Genomic DNA, 25,043 nt, shown 5'->3' with positions numbered 1-25,043 from the left:
GAGTCAGCCGATGGGAGACAGGGGCAGTTGTGCATGGTGGCAGCGACACAGGCGGGCGGTGGGGGGAACTCTACTAGCCGGGTTCGGTGAACTCCGGGATCATTCCCAGCAGAAACGGGAGGGCGTAAGGGGCTGCAATATCCTTAGGATACTGACCCATAATACACTAACCAAGAGAGTGACCCACTCCTGATGAAGGATTTCGGCCCGAAACGTCGTCACTACCTCCTCCCATGGATGCTGTCTGGCCTGCTGAGTTCTGCCAGCATTTTGTGTTTTTATTAAGAGTGTTTCTTCCTTTGTTACAAATCATGAATAAAGTAGATTTTCCAATTAAAAAAATGAACCGGACCTTTCAGTACCCCTCTAGCCCCTACTCCCCTCCTCGCCAACATAACGGGATGGGAAAAAGACAGGAATCTCGAGACTGGTAGAGGGGGTGGCAGACCACGCGAGTACGGGTGGTGTGAGCTCCCTGTGGCGGAGACCGCTCCGGTAAAAGTGTCGGCAGTTCTAAGAGAGTCCGCTAGACAGTCCCAGCCTGGGTCTAAGCAGCAGAGATAAGGCGATGGTTGTGTCTCTCGGCTCTCTGGACCTTGGCCCCGTGAGTTGGAACATTACACGCGAATGTAAGTTCCCCGGTGCGGTTATAAAAGGTCTCTGCTGCCGTCCTCTCTCCCCAACACCCGCTGGCAAGGGAGAGGTAGGGGTCGAGAGTGGAGGGAAGGGGTGCACAGAGACGGAGAGGGGTGTAAGGCCAGAGAGGGTCGCAGGTACGGGGATGGAATGTAGGGGAAATGCGCCGCCGGTGAGGGGTTCTCAAATACGAGAAGCTTTGAATGGGGTCACAAATACTAGCACTGTTTGTTAGCACGATATACCCGCGACGCAAGTTGGGACAAGCTCCCCCGCGGTGACTCACGTCCCGCGAACACAACAGAGGGAAAAAAATATTTTGCTGCTATCTTTTTATTTTGTTGCCTGATTCGGAATGACTTCAGATGTTCTGCCCATCAGATTCAGCCCTCTCCCCCACCTCCGCCTGGGGCTACTGTTATCTGTGGTTGAAGCGCTGGTGGGTGGGTATTAGGCTAGTGGGAGGGTTCGGGAATTGTCCCAGCCTTTATAAACGGCTGAGTCGGAACTGGTCCAATCCAGGCGGAGTGTGCGAGAGAAAGAGGTGATCCGCGCACTAATTTGTGATTTCAAAAGAGCTTCTGGTAAATTAGTACCCTGCCCGCGTTAACGGCAGTTGTTTCTGAATCGAACTGCTTGTATAGGATATTGCTCTTAATTTGTTCTCTCCGCATCTTACAGATACAGCAAGCATGAAACTGCTCGTCGCCGTTCTGGCCTCGGCCCTAATCGTAGGTGAGTTTTCCCCCACGACCCGCTGCTTGCCCCGTCTGCGGTGTGGCGGCTCGCATTATCCTAACGGAACGGGGAGAGACCGCACGAACTCTCTCCGCGCCCGATCTAGGAATGGTGTATGGATCCGAAAGGGGTGGTGGTGGGGGGGAGGTGAGGTCACTGACGGGGAGGGATACGGAGTTGGCAGAGGCGTAGGGGACAGAGGGGCGACATACAGACGGGGAGAGATACAGGGTTCCGAGGGGGAGCGGCGGAGGGGGAAAAGAGGAGGAAATGTGTAGCTGCTGCAGGGCGGTTCGGTAAGAAGAGGGGGTCGTAATTGTTGGGGGTGTGGGAACCGAAGTAGATACAGTGACGGGAAGAAAGTTAGAGAAACGATGATAGGTGTATGGATTGGAGGAGGCTATAGAGACGGGAGGGTTGTGAGGGGTGGATAGGGGTTGCAGAGTCGAGGAGAGGAACCCTTGAGCAAAAACAGGGGGAGAGTGTAGAGTCGGTGAGATTGTACAGAGAGCGGGGGATAGGAAGGGAGGGTGGGGGAGGTTGTTCAGACTGCGGGGGGTGGAGTGTGGATTCCATTCCTTGTTGCAACATTCCTGTTTTTCTTTGATAACATCTCAGTGGCGTCTCTGGAATCTCAAGAGTCGGTTGAGAGATTCCAGGAGATAAGGTGGAAGATTGTGAGAGGGGGAAGGGTGGAAAGCTGATGGGGGGGTGGGGGGGTGGTAATGGTCTTGTTTCAGTACTGGGACCGGTGCCTGGATTAGCGGCCTCCCAGGTCGCAAATTGTCAATCTAAATAACAAAGATATTCAAAGTCCTAACACAGCCCGGAAACTGCAGATTCGCACAGAATGGAAAGTGGTAACAGAGAATTTGGACGGTTTGACTGTTCCAATTCCCTGTCTCTGTAACCCTCTACACACCTCACCGCATCTGTAACACTCTACACACCTCCCCGTCTCTGTGACCCTCTACACCCCTCCCCGTCTCTGTGACCCCTACACCCCTCTCCATCTCTGTGACCCCTACACCCCTCCCCATCTCTGTGACCCCCACACCCCTCCCCATCTCTGTGACCCTCTACACCGGTCCCCGTCTCTGTGACCCCCTACACCCCTCCCCGTCTCTGTGACCCTCTACACCCTTCCCCGTCTCTGTGACCCTCTACACCCCTCCCTGTCTCTGTGATCACCTGCACCCCTCCCCATCTCTGTGACCCTCTACATCCCTCCCCTTCTCTGTGACCCTCTACACCCCTCCCCGTCTCTGCGACCCTCTACACCCTTCCCCGTCTCTGTGACCCTCTACATCCCTCCCCATCTCTGTGACCCTCTACACCCCTCCCTGTCTCTGTGATCACCTACACCCCTCCCCATCTCTCTGATCACCTACACCCCTCCCGATCTCTGTGACCCTCTACACCCCTCCCCGTCCCTGTGATCCCCTACACCCCTCCCCATCTCTCTGATCACCTACACCCCTCCCGATCTCTGTGACCCTCTACACCCCTCCCCGTCCCTGTGATCCCCTACACCCCTCCCTGTCTCTGTGACCCCCTACACCCCTCCCCGTTTCTGTGACCCCTACACCCTTCTCCGTCTCTGTGACCCTCTACATCCCTCCCTGTCTCTGTGACCCTCTACACCCCTCCCCGTCTCTGTGACCCTCTACATCCCTCCCCATCCCTATAATCCCCTACATCCCCCATCTCTGTGATCCCCTACACACCTCCCTGTCTCTCTGACCCCCTACACCCCTCCCTGTCTCTGTGATCACCTACACCCCTCCCCATCTCTGTGACCCTCTACATCCCTCCCCGTCTCTGTGACCCTCTACACCCCTCCCCGTCTCTGATCACCTACACCCCTCCCAATCTCTGTGATCACCTACACCCCTCCCCATCTCTCTGATCACCTACACCCCTCCCAATCTCTGTGATCACCTACACCCCTCCCCATCTCTGTGATCCCCTACACCCCTCCCTGTCTCTGTGACCCCCTTCACCCCTCCCCGTTTCTGTGACCCCTACACCCTTCCCCGTCTCTGTGACCCTCTACACCCCTCCCCGTCCCTGTGATCCCCTACACCCCTCCCTGTCTCTGTGACCCCCTTCACCCCTCCCCGTTTCTGTGACCCCTACACCCTTCCCCGTCTCTGTGACCCTCTACACCCCTCCCCGTCCCTGTGATCCCCTACACCCCTCCCTGTCTCTGTGACCCCCTTCACCCCTCCCCGTTTCTGTGACCTCTACACCCCTCCCCATCTCTGTGACCCTCTACATCCCTCCCTGTCTCTGTGACCCTCTACACCCCTCCCCGTCTCTGATCACCTACACCCCTCCCCGTCCCTGTTAACCCTACACCCCTACCCATCCCTATAATCCCCTACACCCCTCCCCACCCCTGTGATCCCCTACACCCCTCCCCATCCCTATAATCCCCTACACCCCTCCCCATCTCTGTGATCCCCTACACCCCTCCCCATCCCTATAATCCCCTATACCCCTCCCTGTCACCCCTACAACCCTCCCCGTCTCTGTGATCCCCACACCCCTCCCCATCCCTGTGACACCCTACCCCCCTCCCCATCTCTGTGACCCCTACACCGCTCCCTGTCTCTGTGACCCCTACACCCCTCACCGTCTCTGTGACCCCTACACCCCTCCCCGTCTCTGTGACCCCTACACCCCTCCCTGTTACACCTCTCCCCATCTCTGTGACCCCTACACACCTCCCTGTCTCTGTGATCCCCTAGACCCCTCACCGTCTCTGTGACCCCTACACCCCTCCCCGTCTCTGTGATCCCCTACACCGCTCCCTGTCTCTGTGATCCCCTACACCGCTCCCTGTCTCTGTGATCCCCTAGACCCCTCACCGTCTCTGTGACCTCCCACACCCCGCCCCGTCTCTGTGACCCCTACACCCCTCCCTCTCTGTGAGCCCCTACACCCCTCCCCATCCCAGTGATCCCCTACACCCCTCCCCGTCTCTGTGACCCCTACAACCCTCCCCGTCTCTGTGACCCCTACACCCCTCCTCGTTTCTGTGATACCCTACACCCCTCCCCGTCCCTGTTAACCCTACACCCCTCCCTCTCTGTGAGCCCCTACACCCCTCCCCGTCCCAGTGATCCCCTACACCCCTCCCCGTCTCTGTGACCCCTACAACCCTCCCCGTCTCTGTGACCCCTACACCCCTCCTCGTTTCTGTGATACCCTACACCCCTCCCCGTCCCTGTTAACCCTACACCCCTCCCTCTCTGTGAGCCCCTACACCCCTCCCCGCCCCTGTGAGCCCCTACACCCCTCCCCATCCCAGTGATCCCCTACACCCCTCCCCGTCTCTGTGACCCCTACAACCCTCCCCGTCTCTGTGACCCCTACACCCCTCCTCGTTTCTGTGATACCCTACACCCCTCCCCGTCCCTGTTAACCCTACACCCCTCCCTCTCTGTGAGCCCCTACACCCCTCCCCGCCCCTGTGAGCCCCTACACCCCTCCCCATCCCTATAATCCCCTACACCCCTCCCTGTCACCCCTACACCCCTCACCGTATCTGTGACCTCCCACACCCCGTCCCGTCTCTGTGACCTCCCACACCCCTCCCTCTCTGTGATCACCTACACCCCTCCCCATCTCTGTGACCCTCTACATCCCTCCCCATCCCTATAATCCCCTACACCCCCCATCTCTGTGATCCCCTACACACCTCCCTGTCTCTCTGACCCCCTACACCCCTCCCCGTCTCTGTGACCCTCTACACCCTTCCCCGTCTCTGTGACCCTCTACATCCCTCCCTGTCTCTGTGACCCTCTACACCCCTCCCTGTCTCTGTGATCACCTACACCCCTCCCCATCTCTGTGACCCTCTACATCCCTCCCCGTCTCTGAGACCCTCTACACCCCTCCCCGTCTCTGATCACCTACACCCCTCCCCATCTCTCTGATCACCTACACACCTCCCGATCTCTGTGACCCTCTACACCCCTCCCCGTCCCTGTGATCCCCTACACCCCTCCCTGTCTCTGTGACCCCCCTTCACCCCTCCCCGTCTCTGTGACCCTCTACATCCCTCCCTGTCTCTGTGATCACCTACACCCCTCCCCATCTCTGTGACCCTCTACACCCCTCCCCATCTCTGTGACCCTCTACACCCCTCCCCATCTCTGTGACCCCTACACCCCTCCCCGTCTCTGTGACCCCCTTCACCCCTCCCCGTTTCTGTGACCCCTACACCCTTCCCCGTCTCTGTGACCCTCTACACCCCTCCCCGTCCCTGTGATCCCCTACACCCCTCCCTGTCTCTGTGACCCCCTTCACCCCTCCCCGTTTCTGTGACCCCTACACCCCTCCCCATCTCTGTGACCCTCTACATCCCTCCCTGTCTCTGTGACCCTCTACACCCCTCCCCACCCCTGTGATCCCCTACACCCCTCCCCACCCCTGTGATCCCCTACACCCCTCCCCACCCCTGTGATCCCCTACACCCCTCCCCACCCCTGTGATCCCCTACACCCCTCCCCATCCCTATAATCCCCTATACCCCTCCCTGTCACCCCTACAACCCTCCCCGTCTCTGTGATCCCCACACCCCTCCCCATCCCTGTGACACCCTACCCCCCTCCCCATCTCTGTGACCCCTACACCGCTCCCTGTCTCTGTGACCCCTACACCCCTCCCCATCTCTGTGACCCCTACACCCCTCCCCGTCCCTGTTAACCCTACACCCCTCCCCATCTCTCTGATCACCTACACCGCTCCCTGTCTCTGTGATCCCCTAGACCCCTCACCGTCTCTGTGACCTCCCACACCCCGCCCCGTCTCTGTGACCCCTACACCCCTCCCTCTCTGTGAGCCCCTACACCCCTCCCCATCCCAGTGATCCCCTACACCCCTCCCCGTCTCTGTGACCCCTACAACCCTCCCCGTCTCTGTGACCCCTACACCCCTCCTCGTTTCTGTGATACCCTACACCCCTCCCCGTCCCTGTTAACCCTACACCCCTCCCTCTCTGTGAGCCCCTACACCCCTCCCCATCCCAGTGAGCCCCTACACCCCTCCCCATCCCAGTGATCCCCTACACCCCTCCCCGCCCCTGTGAGCCCCTACACCCCTCCCCATCCCTATAATCCCCTACACCCCTCCCTGTCACCCCTACACCCCTCACCGTAACTGTGACCTCCCACACCCCGTCCCGTCTCTGTGACCTCCCACACCCCGCCCCGTCTCTGTGACCTCCCACACCCCTCCCCGTCTCTGTGATCCCCTACACCCCTCCCTCTCTGTGATCACCTACACCCCTCCCCATCTCTGTGACCCTCTACATCCCTCCCCGTCTCTGAGACCCTCTACACCCCTCCCCGTCTCTGATCACCTACACCCCTCCCCATCTCTCTGATCACCTACACACCTCCCGATCTCTGTGACCCTCTACACCCCTCCCCGTCCCTGTGATCCCCTACACCCCTCCCTGTCTCTGTGACCCCCTTCACCCCTCCCCGTCTCTGTGACCCTCTACATCCCTCCCTGTCTCTGTGATCACCTACACCCCTCCCCATCTCTGTGACCCTCTACACCCCTCCCCATCTCTGTGACCCTCTACACCCCTCCCCGTCTCTGTGACCCCCTACACCCCTCCCCATCTCTGTGACCCCTACACCCCTCCCCGTCTCTGTGACCCCTACACCCCTCCCCATCTCTCTGATCACCTACACCCCTCCCTGTCTCTTTGACCCTCTACACCCCTCCCCGTCCCTGTTAACCCTACACCCCTACCCATCCCTATAATCCCCTACACCCCTCCCCACCCCTGTGATCCCCTACACCCCTACCCATCCCTATAATCCCCTACACCCCTCCCCACCCCTGTGATCCCCTACACCCCTCCCCGTCTCTGTGACCCCTACAACCCTCCCCGTCTCTGTGACCCCTACACCCCTCCCTCTCTGTGAGCCCCTACACCCCTCCCCATCCCAGTGATCCCCTACAACCCTCCCCGTCTCTGTGATCCCCTACACCCATCCCCATCTCTGTCACCCCTACACCCCTCCCCATCTCTATAATCCCCTACAACCCTCCCCGTCTCTGTGATCCCCACGCCCCTCCCCATCCCTGTGACACCCTACACCCCTCCCCGCTCCTGTGATCCCCTACACCCATCCCCATCTCTGTGATCCCTACACCCCTCCCCATCCCTATAATCCCCTACAACCCTTCCCGTCTCTGTGATCCCCACGCCCCTCCCCATCCCTGTGACACCCTACACCCCTCCCCGCCCCTGTGATCCCCTACACCCATCCCCATCTCTGTGATCCCTACACCCCTCCCCATCCCTATAATCCCCTACACCCCTCCCTGTCACCCCTACACCCCTCCCCATCTCTATAATCCCCTACAACCCTCCCCGTCTCTGTGATCCCCACACCCCTCCCCATCCCTATAATCCCCTACACCCCTCCCTGTCACCCCTACACCCCTCACCGTATCTGTGACCTCCTACACCCCGCCCCGTCTCTGTGACCCCTACACCCCTCACCGTCTCTGTGACCTCCCACACCCCGCCCCGTCTCTGTGATACCCTACACCCCTCCCCTTCCCTGTTACCCCTACACCCCTCCCTCTCTGTGATCCCCTATACCCCTCCCCATCTTTGTGACCCCCTACACCCATCCCCATCTCTGTCACCCCTACACCCCTCCCCATCTCTATAATCCCCTACACCCCTTCCCGTCTCTGTGATCCCCACGCCCCTCCCCATCCCTGTGACACCCTACACCCCTCCCCGCTCCTGTGATCCCCTACACCCATCCCCATCTCTGTGATCCCTACACCCCTCCCCATCCCTATAATCCCCTACACCCCTCCCCGTCCCTGTTAACCCTACATCCCTGTGATCCCCTACACCCCTCCCCGCCCCTGTGACACCCTACACCCCTCCCCGCCCCTGTGATCCCCTACACCCATCCCCATCTCTGTGATCCCTACACCCCTCCCCATCCCTATAATCCCCTACACCCCTCCCTGTCACCCCTACACCCCTCCCCATCTCTATAATCCCCTACAACCCTCCCCGTCTCTGTGATCCCCACACCCCTCCCCATCCCTATAATCCCCTACACCCCTCCCTGTCACCCCTACACCCCTCACCGTATCTGTGACCTCCTACACCCCGCCCCGTCTCTGTGACCCCTACACCCCTCACCGTCTCTGTGACCTCCCACACCCCGCCCTGTCTCTGTGATACCCTACACCCCTCCCCTTCCCTGTTACCCCTACACCCCTCCCTCTCTGTGATCCCCTATACCCCTCCCCATCTTTGTGACCCCCTACACCCCTCCCCGTCTCTGTGACCCCCTACACCCCTCCCCGTCTCTGTGATACCCTACAACCCTCCCCATCCCAGTGATCCCCTACACCCCTCCCCGTCCCTGTTAACCCTACATCCCTGTGATCCCCTACACCCCTCCCCGCCCCTGTGATCCCCTACACCCATCCACGTCTCTGTGATCCCCTACAGCCCTCCTCATCTCTGTGACCCCTACACCCCTCCCCATCCCTGTGACCCCCTACACCCCTCCCCGTTTCTGTGATCCCCTACACACCTCCCCGTCTCTGTGACCCCTACACACCTCCCCATCTCTGTGACCCCTATACCCCTCCCCATCCCTGTTACCCCTACACCCCTCCCCATCCCTATAATCCCCTACACCCCTCCCTGTCACCCCTACACCCCTCACAGTCACTGTGACCTCCCACACCCCGCCCCGTCTCTGTGACCCCTACACCCCTCACCGTCTCTGTGACCTCCCACACCCCGCCCTGTCTCTGTGATACCCTACACCCCTCCCCTTCCCTGTTACCCCTACACCCCTCCCTCTCTGTGATCCCCTACACCCCTGCCCATCCCAGTGATCCTCTATACCCCTCCCCATCCCAGTGATCCCCTACACCCCTCCCCATCTTTGTGACCCCCTACACCCCTCCCCGTCTCTGTGATCCCCTACAACCCTCCCCGTCTCTGTGACCCCTACACCCCTCCTCGTTTCTGTGATACCCTACACTCCTCCCCGTCCCTGTTAACCCTACACCCCTCCCTCTCTGTGAGCCCCTACACCCCTCCCCATCCCTGTGATCCCCTACACCCCACCCCGTCTCTGTGACCCCTACAACCCTCCCCGTCTCTGTGACCCCTACACCCCTCCTCGTTTCTGTGATACCCTACACCCCTCCCCGTCCCTGTTAACCCTACACCCCTCCCCGTCTCTGTGATCCCCTACACCCCTCCCCATCTCTGTGATCCCCTACACCCCTCCCCGTCTCTGTGATCCCCTACACCCCTCCCCGTCTCTGTGACCCCTACACCCCTCCCTGTCTCTGTGATCCCCTACACCCCTCCTCGTCTCTGTGACCCCTACACCCCTCCCCGTCTCTGTGACCCCTACACTCCTCCCTGTCTCTGTGATCCCCTACACCCCTCCTCGTCTCTGTGACCCCTACACCCCTCCCCGTCTCTGTGACCCCTACACCCCTCCCTGTCTCTGTGATCCCCTACACCCCTCCTCGTCTCTGTGACCCCTACACCCCTCCCTGTCTCTGTGATCCCCTACACCCCTCCCCGTCTCTGATCCCCTACACCTCTCCCCGTCCCAGTGATCCCCTTCTCAACCTTTTTGCCCTGAGGGGCACTGAAATAATTTTCAGGTCTCAGGGAAGCTTGCGTAAAAGTTATTATATCTTCAGCTCACAGTACTTTTGCTTGATCGGTATATTGTAGAAATAATAATCAAAAAATAACTGTCAATGCTCTTTTGAGTAGAGAATGAATTTTAGCCGACTTTTCTTGAACCAGATCGTTAAGCTTAGATCACCTTTCTGGAAATCGATACCTTTCCTTCCCTTTAATAATTTTTAAAACCTTATAAGGCAAACACGATAAATTTCTAAATTCTGGTTTGAACTTGAGGTGAGCACACACAGATTTCACCTTTAACTGAAATGAGATGATTTCGATCCTTGTTCTTGATGCTTGTTAAACAAGAAAAATCTTGCTCACACACATAAAAAGTTGAAAATTGCAGCAAAATGTTCATTGTTTTCCAATGAATAGCAGGACACTCTTCTTTCACAGAAATCCAGAACTTGTGGGGGCGGGGGGGGGGGGTGGGCAGGGCAGTAAATCTTACCCTGTGCATGATCAGAGTGCTTGCACATGGACTCCTAACTCTCTTTTCCCCTTTGATGTCTTAATTTAGATAATAGCCTTCACTCTTGTTCCCTTTACCAAAATGTGTTGTCATACATTTACCAACACTATTCTGTCTGTCTCCTTTTTGCTCATTCTTCCAGTTTGTCTAAGTCCTTCTGCAAACTTCACCACAAAGACATCAATCCCATTATCTAAATCACTGACACACAGTGTGAAAATTAGCGGTCCAAATACTGGCTCCTGAACAACTAGTCACTGGCAGCCAACCAGAAAAGGCCCCCTTTATTCCCACTCACTGCCTCCCTGCCTGTCAGCCATTCCTCTATCCATTCCAATATCTTTACTGTAATGCATGGGATTTTATTTTGTTCAGCAGCCTTGTGTGTGGCACCTTATCAAATGCCATCTGAAAATCCAAGTAAATGACGTCCAGTGCCTCTCCTTTGTCCATCCTGCCAGTTACTTCCTCCAAGAACTCTTAACAGATTTGTCAGGCAAGATTTCTCTTTACAGAAACCACGCTGACTATGATTTATTTTATCATTAGTTTCCAAGTACCCCCGAAATCTCATCCTTAATAACGGACTCCAATCACTGAGGTTAGACTATCTGGCCTATAGATTCATATCTCTTGCCTTCCTCCCTTCTTAAAGAATGGAGTGAGAGCTGCAATTTCAGAGTCCCCGGAAGCCATGCCAGAATTAATGCATCTGCTATCTCTTCAGCAACCTCCTTCAGAACTCCAGGATGTACCTCAACTGGTCCTGGTGACTTAGTCACCTTAAGACCTTTCAGTTTGCCGAGCACATTTTCCTTTGCAGCAGCAATGGCACTCGCTCCTGCTCCCTGACACTCACAGACCTCTGGCACACTGCTAGTGTCTTCCACAGAGAAGACTGATGCAAAGTACTCATCTCCATGTCTTGTCCCCCATTACTACCTCAACGGCATCACCAGTTTTGAGACTTTTATGTGTCATCTGGCTGCAATTTGTAATTAAGTGTCTTTTCAACTCTGCTGGAGCCATTGGTACATTGGTAAGTTATTTGGAACAGACGAGGCACAACGGAATGGAACAACTTGGATCACCATTCCAGGTAAAACCCATTGATAAGTAGCTTTAATTGTAAAGATGAAAATTTTTGTGTAGTGCAATGACATAGAAGTTTGTAATTCTTCATCACAAACCTGACCAGAATCGTCCGTAGGCCACAGCCTAGAATCCTCTTGCAGCTCACACCTCCTCTTCAAAAATAGCCACACTGGACCACCTTTGGAATGAAAAGTTACCTTAATTTCTCTACTACACTGTTTCTTTTTTGCTCATAAGTCAGTCGACGGTGCATATGGGGAAGCTGGGGAGGAAATTCGGGAGAGGCTGAAGTTGCAGCTCAAGTTCAGCGAGTCCAGTCAATGTTCAGAAAACACAGTTCACACTCCTAACAGCCTTCTGTCCTCTATTCCGAGTAATAGAACGCTCTTCAACAGTATTCCGTCCTCCCTTCAGTGTAATAGAGCGCTCTTCAACAGCCTTCCGTCCTCACTTCCGAGTAATAGAGCGCTCTTCAACAGCCTTCCGTCCTCACTTCCGAGTAATAGAGCGCTCCTCAACAGCCATCTGTCCTCCCTTCAGTGTAATAGAGCGCTCTTCAACAGCCTTCCGTCCTCCCTTCAGTGTAATAGAGCGCTCTTCAACAGCCTTCCGTCCTCCCTTCAGTGTAATAGAGCGCTCCTCAACATCCTTCCGTCCTCACTTCCGAGTAATAGAGCACTCTTCAACAGCCTTCCGTCCTCCCTTCAGTGTAATAGAGCGCTCTTCAACAGCCTTCCATCCTCCCTTCAGTGTAATAGAGCGCTCTTCAACAGCCTTCCATCCTCCCTTCCGAGTAATAGAGCGCTCCTCAACAGCCTTCCGTCCTCCCTTCCGAGTAATAGAGCGCTCTTCAACAGCCTTCCGTCCTCCCTTCAGTGTAATAGAGCGCTCTTCAACAGCCTTCTGTCCTCCCTTCAGTGTAATAGAGCGCTCTTCAACAGCCTTCCGTCCTCACTTCCGAGTAATAGAGCGCTCTTCAACAGCCTTCCATCCTCCCTTCAGTGTAATAGAGCGCTCCTCAACAGCCTTCCGTCCTCCCTTCAGTGTAATAGAGCGCTCTTCAACAGCCTTCCGTCCTCACTTCCGAGTAATAGAGCGCTCTTCAACAGCCTTCCTTCCTCCCTTCAGTGTAATAGAGCGCTCCTCAACAGCCTTCCGTCCTCCCTTCAGTGTAATAGAGCGCTCTTCAACAGCCTTCCGTCCTCACTTCCGAGTAATAGAGCGCTCCTCAACAGCCTTCCGTCCTCCCTTCCGAGTAATAGAGCGCTCTTCAACAGCCTTCCGTCCTCCCTTCAGTGTAATAGAGCGCTCTTCAACAGCCTTCTGTCCTCCCTTCAGTGTAATAGAGCGCTCTTCAACAGCCTTCCGTCCTCACTTCCGTGTAATAGAGCGCTCCTCAACAGCCTTCCGTCCTCACTTCCGAGTAATAGAGCGCTCTTCAACAGCCTTCCGTCCTCCCTTCAGTGTAATAGAGCGCTCCTCAACAGCCTTCCGTCCTCCCTTCAGTGTAATAGAGCGCTCTTCAACAGCCTTCCATCCTCCCTTCAGTGTAACAGAGCGCACTTCAACAGCCTTCCGTCCTCCCTTCAGTGTAATAGAGCGCACTTCAACAGCCTTCCGTCCTCCCTTCGGTGTAATAGAGCGCTCCTCAACAGCCTTCCATCCTCCCTTCAGTGTAATAGAGCGCTCCTCAACAGCCTTCCGTCCTCCCTTCGGTGTAATAGAGCGCACTTCAACAGCCTTCCGTCCTCCCTTCAGTGTAATAGAGCGCACTTCAACAGCCTTCCGTCCTCCCTTCGGTGTAATAGAGCGCTCCTCAACAGCCTTCCATCCTCCCTTCAGTGTAATAGAGCGCTCCTCAACAGCCTTCCGTCCTCCCTTCGGTGTAATAGAGCGCTCCTCAACAGCCTTCCATCCTCCCTTCAGTGTAATAGAGCGCTCTTCAACAGCCTTCCGTCCTCCCTTCAGTGTAATAGAGCGCTCCTCAACAGCCTTCCGTCCTCCCTTCAGTGTAATAGAGCGCTCTTCAACAGCCTTCCATCCTCCCTTCAGTGTAACAGAGCGCACTTCAACAGCCTTCCGTCCTCCCTTCAGGGTAATAGAGCGCACTTCAACAGCCTTCCGTCCTCCCTTCGGTGTAATAGAGCGCTCCTCAACAGCCTTCCATCCTCCCTTCAGTGTAATAGAGCGCTCCTCAACAGCCTTCCGTCCTCCCTTCGGTGTAATAGAGCGCTCTTCAACAGCCTTCCGTCCTCCCTTCGGTGTAATAGAGCGCTCTTCAACAGCCTTCTGTCCTCCCTTCAGTGTAATAGAGCGCTCCTCAACAGCCTTCCGTCCTCCCTTCAGTGTAATAGAGCGCTCCTCAACAGCCTTCCGTCCTCACTTCCGAGTAATAGAGCGCTCTTCAACAGCCTTCCATCATCCCTTCAGTGTAACAGAGCGCACTTCATCAGCCTTCCGTCCTCCCGTGTAACAAAGCGCTCCTCAACAGCCTTCTGTCCTCCCTTCAGTGTAATAGAGCGCTCTTCAACAGCCTTCCATCCTCCCTTCCGTGTAATAGAGCGCTCTTCAACAGCCTTCCGTCCTCCCTTCCGGGTAATAGAGCGCTCCTCAACAGCCTTCCGTCCTCCCCTCCCGTTCAATGCAGCACCTGACCAGTTATCAATGGCTCCTGCTATCTTGTGTTAAATACTGAGAATTGACTCCTACTGCACACTGCCATACTGGGCTGAAGTTGCTAATGGGTCTGTCTGGTTCCTGCCCAGCACTGAGCAAATTTCAAAAGACGAGGTTTATTTTTTTTATCATGATCTCTCGTGGAGCTCCTAGTGAGCTCACATGGAACCCTGGGATTCTGCCGAACCCCGGCCGAGAAATCGTACCGTGCACCCATCACCGTCTCCACTTCTTTAAACCCCTACATTCCTCCCCATCTCTGTGATGCCAACATCCCTCTCTATGCCCATGACTCCCTATACCCCTTCCCGTCTCTGTGACCCCATTCACCCTTCTTTCTCTGACACCTCCAAGAAAACACTCTATGTTCCCTCGCACTCATCCACTGCACTGGACTCTCGAGGAGGGGCCTCTAGCTCTCGCCCTCACTATGCCCACAGGCTCTGATGCTTGGGGTGTATTGCGGGGGGCAGTCTCCCCATGGTGGGGGACAGCAGGTAAGATTTGTGGTGAATCCGGCCCTGACATCCTGTTCAGAATGCCGCACTGTACTGTACACTTTTTCTTTTCTTTTCAAATCTTTTTATTAATTTTTAAGAAAAACATAAGTAAAATATAAGTACAAAACATTTGAGAGTACATAATTAATAGATTAATTAACAATCAGATATGTATTAATCAATACATAAAGTCGCCCAAACTCATAGTATTAATGTATAGGAATTAAGAAAAAAAGAAAAAGGAGAAAAAGAAACCCCCCCCCCCAAAAAAAACTAAAAGAATAAAAAAAACAACTAATAAAAAAAAACTAACCAACATGGGCAATTGCATAATGTTAAATACATACAGTAGTGCCGATAACTCCGAACCTCCATCCACACAATTCAGGATAGTAACAATAAGGTTCAGGATCAGACCATTTAATTCAAATGAAAATGTTGATGTACACTTTTTAAGAAAGGCCATGTCTCTTTCCATCTATCCCCCTCCCTTCCAAACCCCTTACCTCCCCCAACTCACAGCCTCCAGGGCTTCCCAGGAACCACCCTCCGAACTGCAGACTAAATGGGAGGAGGTCGTGGAGAAGGTGTGGAGCCTCGCCAGTGAAGTCTACCATTCTACTGAGGCGATCCTGTCCGACACTCAGCTCGAGAGTCAGTTCCGGTGAGAGTGCAGCCTTGTGGGAGGGGCAGTGAGGATGGGGCACTGGGGGAGGGATGGTGAGGAGGGAGTACGGTGGGAGGGGCGGTGATGAGCGGGCACTGTAGGATGGGCAGTGAGGAGGGAGTATGGTGGAGGGGCGGTGAGGATGGGGCACTGGAGGAGGGATGGTGAGGAGGGAGTACGGTGGGGGGCGGTGATGAGCGGGCACTGTGGGAGGGGTGGTGAGGAGGGAGGGGCGGTGAGGATGGGGCACTGGGGGAGGGATGGTGAGGTGGGTGCTGTGGGACAGACAATGAGGGAGTGCTGTGGGGGGCAGTGAGGGGGGCGATGAGGGAACCCTGAGGGGCGGCTCGGTAAAGTGGGAGCGCTGTGCTTTTCTCTTCACCCACCCCCTCGCCCTCCCTTCCTCTCTGTACTTCATCCCCTTCCCCATCTCTCTCCACGACAACCTGGCCCTCACCCTTTCCCCCACCTCTCAACGATCCTCACGCTCTCCTCTTCGCCACTGCAGGGAGCTGATCACTGAGTGCCTCACCCAGCTGAACGCCACCACTGAAGACTTGCGCTCCCGCCTGGGACCCAGATCGGAAGAGTTCCGCTTGGACATGGAGCAGCTGCAGGAGCGTCTGGAGAGGGACCTGAGCGCACTGCAGAGCAAGGTCCAGGTGTACCAGCACGAGGGTCAACTCCTGGCCGAGCAGGGCCTCAGCGACACCCGCCGCATGCTGGGCATCTACCTGCGCAAGTACCGCAAGCGGCTGACCCGCGAACAGGAAGAGATCCACCGCAAGTTCCAGGAGTACCAGGAGCTTCTGGAGAGCCAGGGCCAGCGGGTGGCCGATGGGTTGCACCAGGCGCTGGAGCCCGTGGCCACAGAAACTGCCAACCGGCTGCAGGAGAAGCTGGAGTCCCTGCGCCAGGGCTTCCAGGAGAAGCTGGCAGAGGTACAGCAGCAGGCACAGAGCCTGCAGGAGCGGGCAGGCCAGGACGCCCAGAGCCTGCGCAGCACCCTGGAGGAAGGAATGGCCTCTCTCCGCAGCTGGTTCCAGACCGAGGTTGAAAATCTGACCAGCCGCTTCCAGGGTCTGTTTGATGGTCTAAGGGAGCAGCCAGCTGAGGAGGAGGTCAACTGAAGGCCAGACTGGGTCTGATGCCCACCCTCATCGTTACCACCTTCCCCAGGTCTCTGCCACAGCCCTTCCTGAGCCTCCCATCCCCTCTGTCCCTCCCTATGGGGTCTCACTTCCCCCGCCATCTCAGCCTCACCCTAATTTTCAACCCACCCCCCACTTCTCCAGCCCCCTTCTCAGTTTCCCACACCCTTCAACCTCTGCTGCAATGACAATGACTTCTGTCGATTCCTCCCCTCTCTGACCCGGATGCCTCGGTTTGGATGGAGTGAACTCGGTCGGGGTGCTTGTTATCCCCACTAACTGCCTCACTGACTAACAAATAAATATTCATTCAACTCTGCTGTGTTTGCCTTTTGTATCAAAACTGGCTCGGTGTGCTGGGAGGGGAATGGTAGTAGGCAGGATGGGGGTGGAGGGTGCACAGGTGGGCAAAAGCCTGCCTGAGTCTAACCTGTGGATTGCCCCCACTCCCCCCGAGTTGTCTCTGGTCCCTTCCCTCCCAATTACTTCACGTCTCAGCAGTTGCCACTCTGGGAGGGGGCGGTGAAGTGGGAGCACTATGGAGAAGTGGTGAGGAGTAAGCTGTGGAGGTTTTGTGAAGACGAAGCACTGTGGGGGGTCTATGAGGAGGCAGAGTCAGCTTTAATATCACTGACATTTGTAGTGAAATTTGTTGTCTTTGTGGCAGCACTAAAATGCGATACTTACTAATAGTATGTGGATTATATGTTTATATTCAGAGTCAGTTTATTGTCATTTAGAAACCACAAATGCAATGCAGTTAAAAAATGAGACAACGTTCCTCCAGAATGATATCACAAAAGCATATGACAAAACAGACTACACCAGAAAATCCACTTAACGTTTGGCAATCCCCAATCCAGAGTCTGGAGAGGCTGCTGCGTATTAATATCGCGCTACCATCTTAGCGCGTTCCCCGGAAAGGAGCTCCAAATCCACCAGACAAAACAAGACCAAAAACTAAAGCTACAAGACCTGCACAAAACCACATAGTTACAACAGTGCAAACAATAGCATAACTGATTTAAAAAAACACCATGGGCACAGTAAAAATAGTCCAAAAATGTTAAAGGACTATAAATTCAAAATAAATTATATTTGTTAAATTAAATGAGTAATAAATAAAAAATGTAATGAGGTACTGTTCATAGATTCAGAAATCACATGGTGGGAGGAAGAAAGACGCTGAATCATCGATTGTGTGCCTTCGGGCTTCTGCACCTCCTCCCTGATGGTAGCAATGAGAACAAGGCATGACCTGGGTGATTGGAGGTCTTTAATGATGGATGCTGCCTTTTTGAGGCATCATTCCTTGAAGATGTCCTGGTGCTCATGATGGAGCTAAGTTTACAACTACCCTGCAGTTTCTTTCAATCCCATGTAGCAGCACCACGCCCCCTCCCTCACCTTACCGGGCGGTGATACCATATACTTTCAAATGAGACCCAGTCTGTTGGAGACAAAGCTTCCATAGACACAATTGGAGAGGGTGGCTCTTCGCCTGGGGCTCAAACACCTCACCCAACATCACTCCAAACTCGGTTGAGATCAGAGGGGGATTTCTCCCAGTGGGATCTTATGTGTGTAAATTTTAAGGCACCAAGATGAAAGAGCTGATTGTGGACTTCAGGAAAGGTAAGACGATGGAACACATACCAATCCTCAGAGAGGGATCAGAAGTGGAGAGAGTGAGCAGTTTCAGGTTCCTGTGTGTCAAGATCTCTGAGGATCTAACCTGGTCCCAACATATAGATGTAGTTTAATGAAGACAGTGTCAGTACATTAGGAGTTTGAAGAGATTTGGCATGTCAACAAATACACTCAAAAACTTCTATAGATGTACTGTGGAGAGCATTCTGACAGGCTGCATCACTCACTGGTATGGAGGGGCTACTGTACATGACCGAAAGTAACTGCAGAAGGTTGTAAATCTAGTCAGCTCCATCTTGGGTACTAGCCTACAAAGTACCCAGGACATCTTCAAGGAACAGTGTCTCAGAAAGGCAGCATCCATCCTCCAGCACCCAGGACATGTCCTTTTCTCACTGTTATAATCAGGTAGGTGCTACAGAAGCCTAAAGGCACACACTCGGTGATTAAGGAACAGCTTCTTCCCCTCTGTCATCTGATTCCTAAATGGACAGTGAACCCTTGGACACTACCTCACTTTTTTAAAATATGCAGTATTCCTGTTTTTGTATGTTTTTAAAAATCTATTCAATATATGTATATTGTAATTGATTTATTTATTATTTTTATTTTGTTTATTTTCTCTGCTAGATTATGCATTGCATGGAACTGCAGCTGCTAAGTTAACAAATTTTACATCACATAATAAAGCTGATTCTGGGATCACAGCAATTTAGGTGTTGATGGAGATGGGCACTACGTTAATGCAGAAGGCTGTAGCTCTGACACGTTGTCTTTCCAAGTCTGTTCGCATTGGAGACGCTGGCATCTCTCTACCTTGGGACAAACATGGGAGTGGTGCGGAGTGATGATTATCCCTACCTAGTCGTATTCCATTGGGAATAGAGGCGGGCAGGGAAGGAGATAGTGACTGAGTGAATGGTAGGAGAGAGATGGGCAGAAGAGGTGAGGGAGACTAAAAGAAAGAGAAGGGTGGCAGGAGGAAAAGAAAGTCTGAAATGACATACAGGGGGAGAGTGTGAATGTGAAAGAAAGAAAAAGAGAGAGGGAGTTGGAGAAAAAGCAGAGAAGTACCCCTACAGCAACAGGACACATTGGACCTGTTGAAGCTGGGTGCTCACAGCCCTCCCTGTCCTGTCACCCGTGTCAGTTAACCTGTCGGTATAGGTTGGGGGTGGGAGAGCAGCTTCTGTTGTCACAATCAGGAATTCCTCAATCCAGTGCTTCTGCACTTCCTGTCCCCACACCAGCACCATCTCCAGGGACCCCAGCCCCCCGATTCATCCGTGCAGTGTGCATCTTTCCTCACCGAGACGCGTTCCTTCACTCTGATTCCCCAGGGGAGAGGGTTCTCAGTATGTCCTGCACATTCTGGTCTCCCTCCCAGAGGAAGGACAGACTCACCACAGATTGAGGGCTGGGGGAGGGGGGGCTGAAGGGTCCCCTGATCAATTCCTGGGATATGATAGGTTAGGGAACACTTGTTCCGTGTGGAGAGATTGAGCAGACAGGAGTGGAACTCCATGAAGTTTTGGGAGAAAGGAATGGGGTTTCCCTGAGACACCATCAACTAGGGAGAGGGGTAGCCCCCTGGCCACTGACTCTAAAACTAGAGGTCTCAGAATGAGGAGTTAGAAGCTCAGGAGGGAGAGTTCCTTCACCCCGTCCTCCATTCAGTGTAATAGAGCGCTCTTCATCAGCCTTCTGTCCTTCCTTCCGAGTAATAGAGCGCTCCTCAACAGCCTTCCATCCTCCCTTCCGAGTAATAGAGCGCTCTTCAACAGCCTTCCATCCTCCCTTCAGTGTAACAGAGCGCACTTCATCAGCCTTCCGTCCTCCCGTGTAACAAAGCGCTCCTCAACAGCCTTCTGTCCTCCCTTCAGTGTAATAGAGCGCTCCTCAACAGCCTTCAGTCCTCCCTTCAGTGTAATAGAGTGCTCCTCAACAGCCTTCCGTCCTCCCTTCCGTGTAATAGAGCGCTCTTCAACGGCCTTCAGTCCTCCCTTCAGTGTAATAGAGCGCTCCTCAACAGCCTTCAGTCCTCCCTTCAGTGTAATAGAGCGCTCTTCAACAGCCTTCCGTCATCCCTTCAGTGTAATAGAGCGCACTTCAACAGCCTTCCGTCCTCCCTTCGGTGTAATAGAGCGCTCTTCAACAGCCTTCCGTCCTCCCTTCAGTGTAATAGAGCGCTTTTCAACAGCCTTCCGTCCTCACTACCGAGTAAAAGAGCACTCTTCAACAGCCTTCCGTCCTCACTTCCGAGTAATAGAGCGCTCTTCAACAGCCTTCCGTCCTCCCTTCAGTGTAATAGAGCGCTCTTCAACAGCCTTCCGTCCTCCCTTCAGTGTAATAGAGCGCTCTTCAACAGCCTTCCGTCCTCCCTTCAGTGTAATAGAGCGCTCCTCAACAGTCCTCCCCTCCCGTTCAATGCAGCACCTGACCAGTTATCAATGGCTCCTGCTATCTTGTGTTAAATACTGAGAATCGACTCCTACTGCACACTGCCATACTGGGCTGAAGTTGCTAATGGGTCTGTCCGGTTCCTGCCCAGCACTGAGCAAATTTCAAAAGACGAGGTTTATTTTTTTTTATCATGATCTCTCGTGGAGCTCCTAGTGAGCTCACATGGAACCCTGGGATTCTGCCGAACCCCGGCCGAGAAATCGTACCGTGCACCCATCACCGTCTCCACTTCTTTAAACCCCTACATTCCTCCCCATCTCTGTGATGCCAACATCCCTCTCTATGCCTCCCTAAACCCCTTCCCGTCTCTGTGACCCCATTCACCCTTCTTTCTCTGACACCTCCAAGAAAACACTCTATGTTCCCTCGCACTCATCCACTGCACTGGACTCTCGAGGAGGGGCCTCTAGCTCTCGCCCTCTCTATGCCCACAGGCTCTGATGCTTGGGGTGTATTGCGGGGGGCAGTCCCCCCATGGCGGGGGACAGCAGGTAAGATTTGTGGTGAATCCGGCCCTGACATCCTGTTCAGCATGCCGCACTGTACTGTACACTTTTTCTTTTCTTTTCAAATCTTTTTATTAATTTTTAAGAAAAACATAAGTAAAATATAAGTACAAAACATTTGAGAGTACATAATTAATAGATTAATTAACAATCAGATATGTATTAATCAATACATAAAGTCGCCCAAACTCATAGTATTAATGTATAGGAATTAAGAAAAAAAGAAAAAGGAGAAAAAGAACCCCCCCCTCAAAAAAACTAAAAGAATTTAAAAAAAAACAACTAATAAAAAAAAACTAACCAACATGGGCAATTGCATAATGTTAAATACATACAGTAGTGCCGATAACTCCGAACCTCCATCCACACAATTCAGGATAGTAACAATAAGGTTCAGGATCAGACCATTTAATTCATATGAAAATGTTGATGTACACTTTTTAAGAAAGGCCATGTCTCTTTCCATCTATCCCCCTCCCTTCCAAACCCCTTACCTCCCCCAACTCACAGCCTCCAGGGCTTCCCAGGAACCACCCTCCGAACTGCAGACTAAATGGGAGGAGGTCGTGGAGAAGGTGTGGAGCCTCGCCAGTCAGGTCTACCATTCTACTGAGGCGATCCTGTCCGACACTCAGCTCGAGAGTCAGTTCCGGTGAGAGTGCAGCCTTGTGGGAGGGGCAGTGAGAAGGGAGTATGGTGGGAGGGGCGGTGAGGATGGGGCACTGGGGGAGCGATGGTGAGGAGTGTGCTGTGGATCAGACAATGAGGGAGTGCTGTGGGGGGCAGTGAGGGGGGCGATGAGGGAACCCTGTGGGGCGGCACGGTAAAGTGGGAGCGCTGTGCTTCTTTTCTCTTCACCCACCCACTCGCCCTCCCTTCCTCTCTGTACTTCATCCCCTTCCCCATCTCTCTCCACCCCAACCTGGCCCTCACCCTTTCCCCCACCTCTCAACGATCCTCACGCTCTCCTCTTCGCCACTGCAGGGAGCTGATCACTGAGTGCCTCAACCAGCTGAACGCCACCGCTGAGGACCTGCGCTCCCGCCTGGGACCCAGATCGGAAGAGTTCCGCTTGGACATGGAGCAGCTGCAGGAACGTCTGGAGAGGGACCTGAGCGCACTGCAGAGCAAGGTCCAGGTGTACCAGCACGAGGGTCATCTCCTGGCCGAGCAGGGCCTCAGCGACACCCGCCGCATGCTGGGCATCTACCTGCGCAAGTACCGCAAGCGGCTGACCCGCGAACAGGAAGAGATCCACCGCAAGTTCCAGGAGTACCAGGAGCTTCTGGAGAGCCAGGGCCAGCGGGTGGCCGATGGGTTGCACCAGGCGCTGGAGCCCCTGGCCACAGAAACTGCCAACCGGCTGCAGGAGAAGCTGGAGTCCCTGCGCCAGGGCTTCCAGGAGAAGCTGGCAGAGGTACAGCAGCAGGCGCAGAGCCTGCAGGAGCGGGCAGGCCAGGACGCCCAGAGCCTGCGCAGCACCCTGGAGGAAGGAATGGCCTCTCTCCGCAGCTGGTTCCAGACCGAGGCTGAAAATCTGACCAGCCGCTTCCAGGGTCTGTTTGATGGTCTAAGGGAGCAGCCAGCTGAGGAGGAGGTCAACTGAAGGCCAGACTGGGTCTGGTGCCCACCCTCATCGTTACCACCTTCCCCAGGTCTCTACCACAGCCCTTCCTGAGCCTCCCATCCCCTCTGTCCCTCCCTATGGGGTCTCACTTCCCCCTCCATCTCAGCCTCACCCTAATTTTCAACCCCCCCCCCACTTCTCCAGCCCCCTTCTCAGTTTCCCACACCCTTCAACCTCTGCTGCAATGACAATGACTTCTGTCGATTCCTCCCCTCTCTGACCCGGATGCCTCGGTTTGGATGGAGTGAACTCGGTCGGGGTGCTTGTTATCCCCACTAACTGCCTCACTGACTAACAAATAAATATTCATTCAACTCTGCTGTGTTTGCCTTTTGTATCAAAACTGGCTCGGTGTGCTGGGAGGGGAATGGTAGTAGGCAGGATGGGGGTGGAGGGTGCACAGGTGGGCAAGAGCCTGCCTGAGTCTAACCTGTGGATTTCCCCCACTCCCCCTGAGTTGTCTCTGGTCCCTTCCCTCCCAATTACTTCACGTCTCAGCAGTTGCCACTCTGGGAGGGGGCGGTGAAGTGGGAGCACTATGGAGAAGTGGTGAGGAGTAAGCTGTGGAGGTTTTGTGAAGACGAAGCACTGTGGGGGGTCTATGAGGAGGCAGAGTCAGCTTTAATATCACTGACATTTGTAGTGAAATTTGTTGTCTTTGTGGCAACACTAAAATGCGATAGTATGTGGATTATATGTTTATATTCAGAGTCAGTTTATTGTCATTTAGAAACCACAAATGCAATGCAGTTAAAAAATGAGACAACGTTCCTCCAGAATGATATCACAAAAGCATATGACAAAACAGACTACACCAGAAAATCCACTTAACGTTTGGCAATCCCCAATCCAGAGTCTGGATAGGCTGCTGCGTCTTAATATCGCGCTACCATCTTAGCGCATTCCCCGGAAAGGAGCTCCAATCCCACCAGACAAACAAGACCAAAAACTAAAGCTACAAGACCTGCACAAAACCACATAGTTACAACAGTGCAAACAATAGCATAACTGATTTAAAAAAACACCATGGGCACAGTAAAAATAGTCCAAAAATGTTAAAGGACTATAAATTCAAAATAAATTATATTTGTTAAATTAAATGAGTAATAAAAAAAAATGTAATGAGGTACTGTTCATAGATTCAGAAATCACATGGTGGGAGGAAGAAAGACGCTGAATCATCGATTGTGTGCCTTCGGGCTTCTGCACCTCCTCCCTGATGGTAGCAATGAGAACAAGGCATGACCTGGGTGATTGGAGGTCTTTAATGATGGATGCTGCCTTTTTGAGGCATCATTCCTTGAAGACGTCCTGGTGCTCATGATGGAGCTAAGTTTACAACTTCCTGCAGTTTCTTTCAATCCCATGTAGCAGCACCGCGCCCCCCCTTCCCCTCACCTTACCGGGCGGTGATACCATATACTTTCAAATGAGACCCAGTCTGTTGGAGACAAAGCTTCCATAGACACAATTGGAGAGGGTGGCTCTTCGCCTGGGGCTCAAACACCTCACCCAACATCACTCCAAACTCGGTTGAGATCAGAGGGGGATTTCTCCCAGTGGGATCTTATGTGTGTAAATTTTAAGGCACCAAGATGAAAGAGCTGATTGTGGACTTCAGGAAGGGTAAGACGATGGAACACATACCAATCCTCACAGAGGGATCAGAAGTGGAGAGAGTGAACAGTTTCAGGTTCCTGTGTGTCAAGATCTCTGAGGATCTAACCTGGTCCCAACAGATCAATGTAGTTTAATGAAGACAGTGTCAGTACATTAGGAGTTTGAAGAGATTTGGCATGTCAACAAATACACTCAAAAACTTCTATAGATGTACTGTGGAGAGCATTCTGACAGGCTGCATCACTCACTGGTATGGAGGGGCTACTGTACATGACCGAAAGTAACTGCAGAAGGTTGTAAATCTAGTCAGTTCCATCTTGGGTACTAGCCCACAAAGTACCCAGGACATCTTCAAGGAGCGGTGTCTCAGAAAGGCAGCATCCATCCTCCAGCACCCAGGACATGTCCTTTTCTCACTGTTATAATCAGGTAGGTGCTACAGAAGCCTGAAGGCACACACTCGGTGATTAAGGAACAGCTTCTTCCCCTCTGTCATCTGATTCCTAAATGGACA

General features: G+C 53.8%; 1 protein-coding gene across 6 annotated transcripts; it reads left to right on the top strand.

Annotated features, from left to right (window-relative positions):
• Positions 1–502: 502 nt before the first annotated feature.
• On the top strand, positions 503–23,228 carry LOC140731955 (apolipoprotein E-like). Of its 6 annotated transcripts, none has more exons than XM_073053975.1 (4): positions 503–629; positions 1,318–1,371; positions 15,368–15,509; positions 22,267–23,228. In XM_073053975.1, exons 1-4 carry the CDS (start codon positions 569–571, stop codon positions 22,886–22,888), a joined length of 879 nt encoding a protein of 292 aa, XP_072910076.1. In that variant the 5' UTR covers positions 503–568; the 3' UTR covers positions 22,889–23,228. The 6 variants fall into 6 exon arrangements, with proteins under 6 accessions (XP_072910076.1, XP_072910068.1, XP_072910114.1 ...); XM_073053967.1 differs by lacking the exon at positions 22,267–23,228 and adding an exon at positions 16,021–16,982 and having other exon boundaries at positions 554–629; XM_073054013.1 differs by lacking the exons at positions 503–629; positions 22,267–23,228 and adding exons at positions 666–751; positions 16,021–16,982.
• Positions 23,229–25,043: the final 1,815 nt, after the last annotated feature.

The sequence above is a fragment of the Hemitrygon akajei genome, chromosome 1 (assembly GCF_048418815.1).
Source record: "Hemitrygon akajei chromosome 1, sHemAka1.3, whole genome shotgun sequence".
Taxonomy (NCBI): domain Eukaryota; kingdom Metazoa; phylum Chordata; class Chondrichthyes; order Myliobatiformes; family Dasyatidae; genus Hemitrygon; species Hemitrygon akajei.
This window is presented reverse-complemented; position numbering and strand designations above follow the sequence as displayed.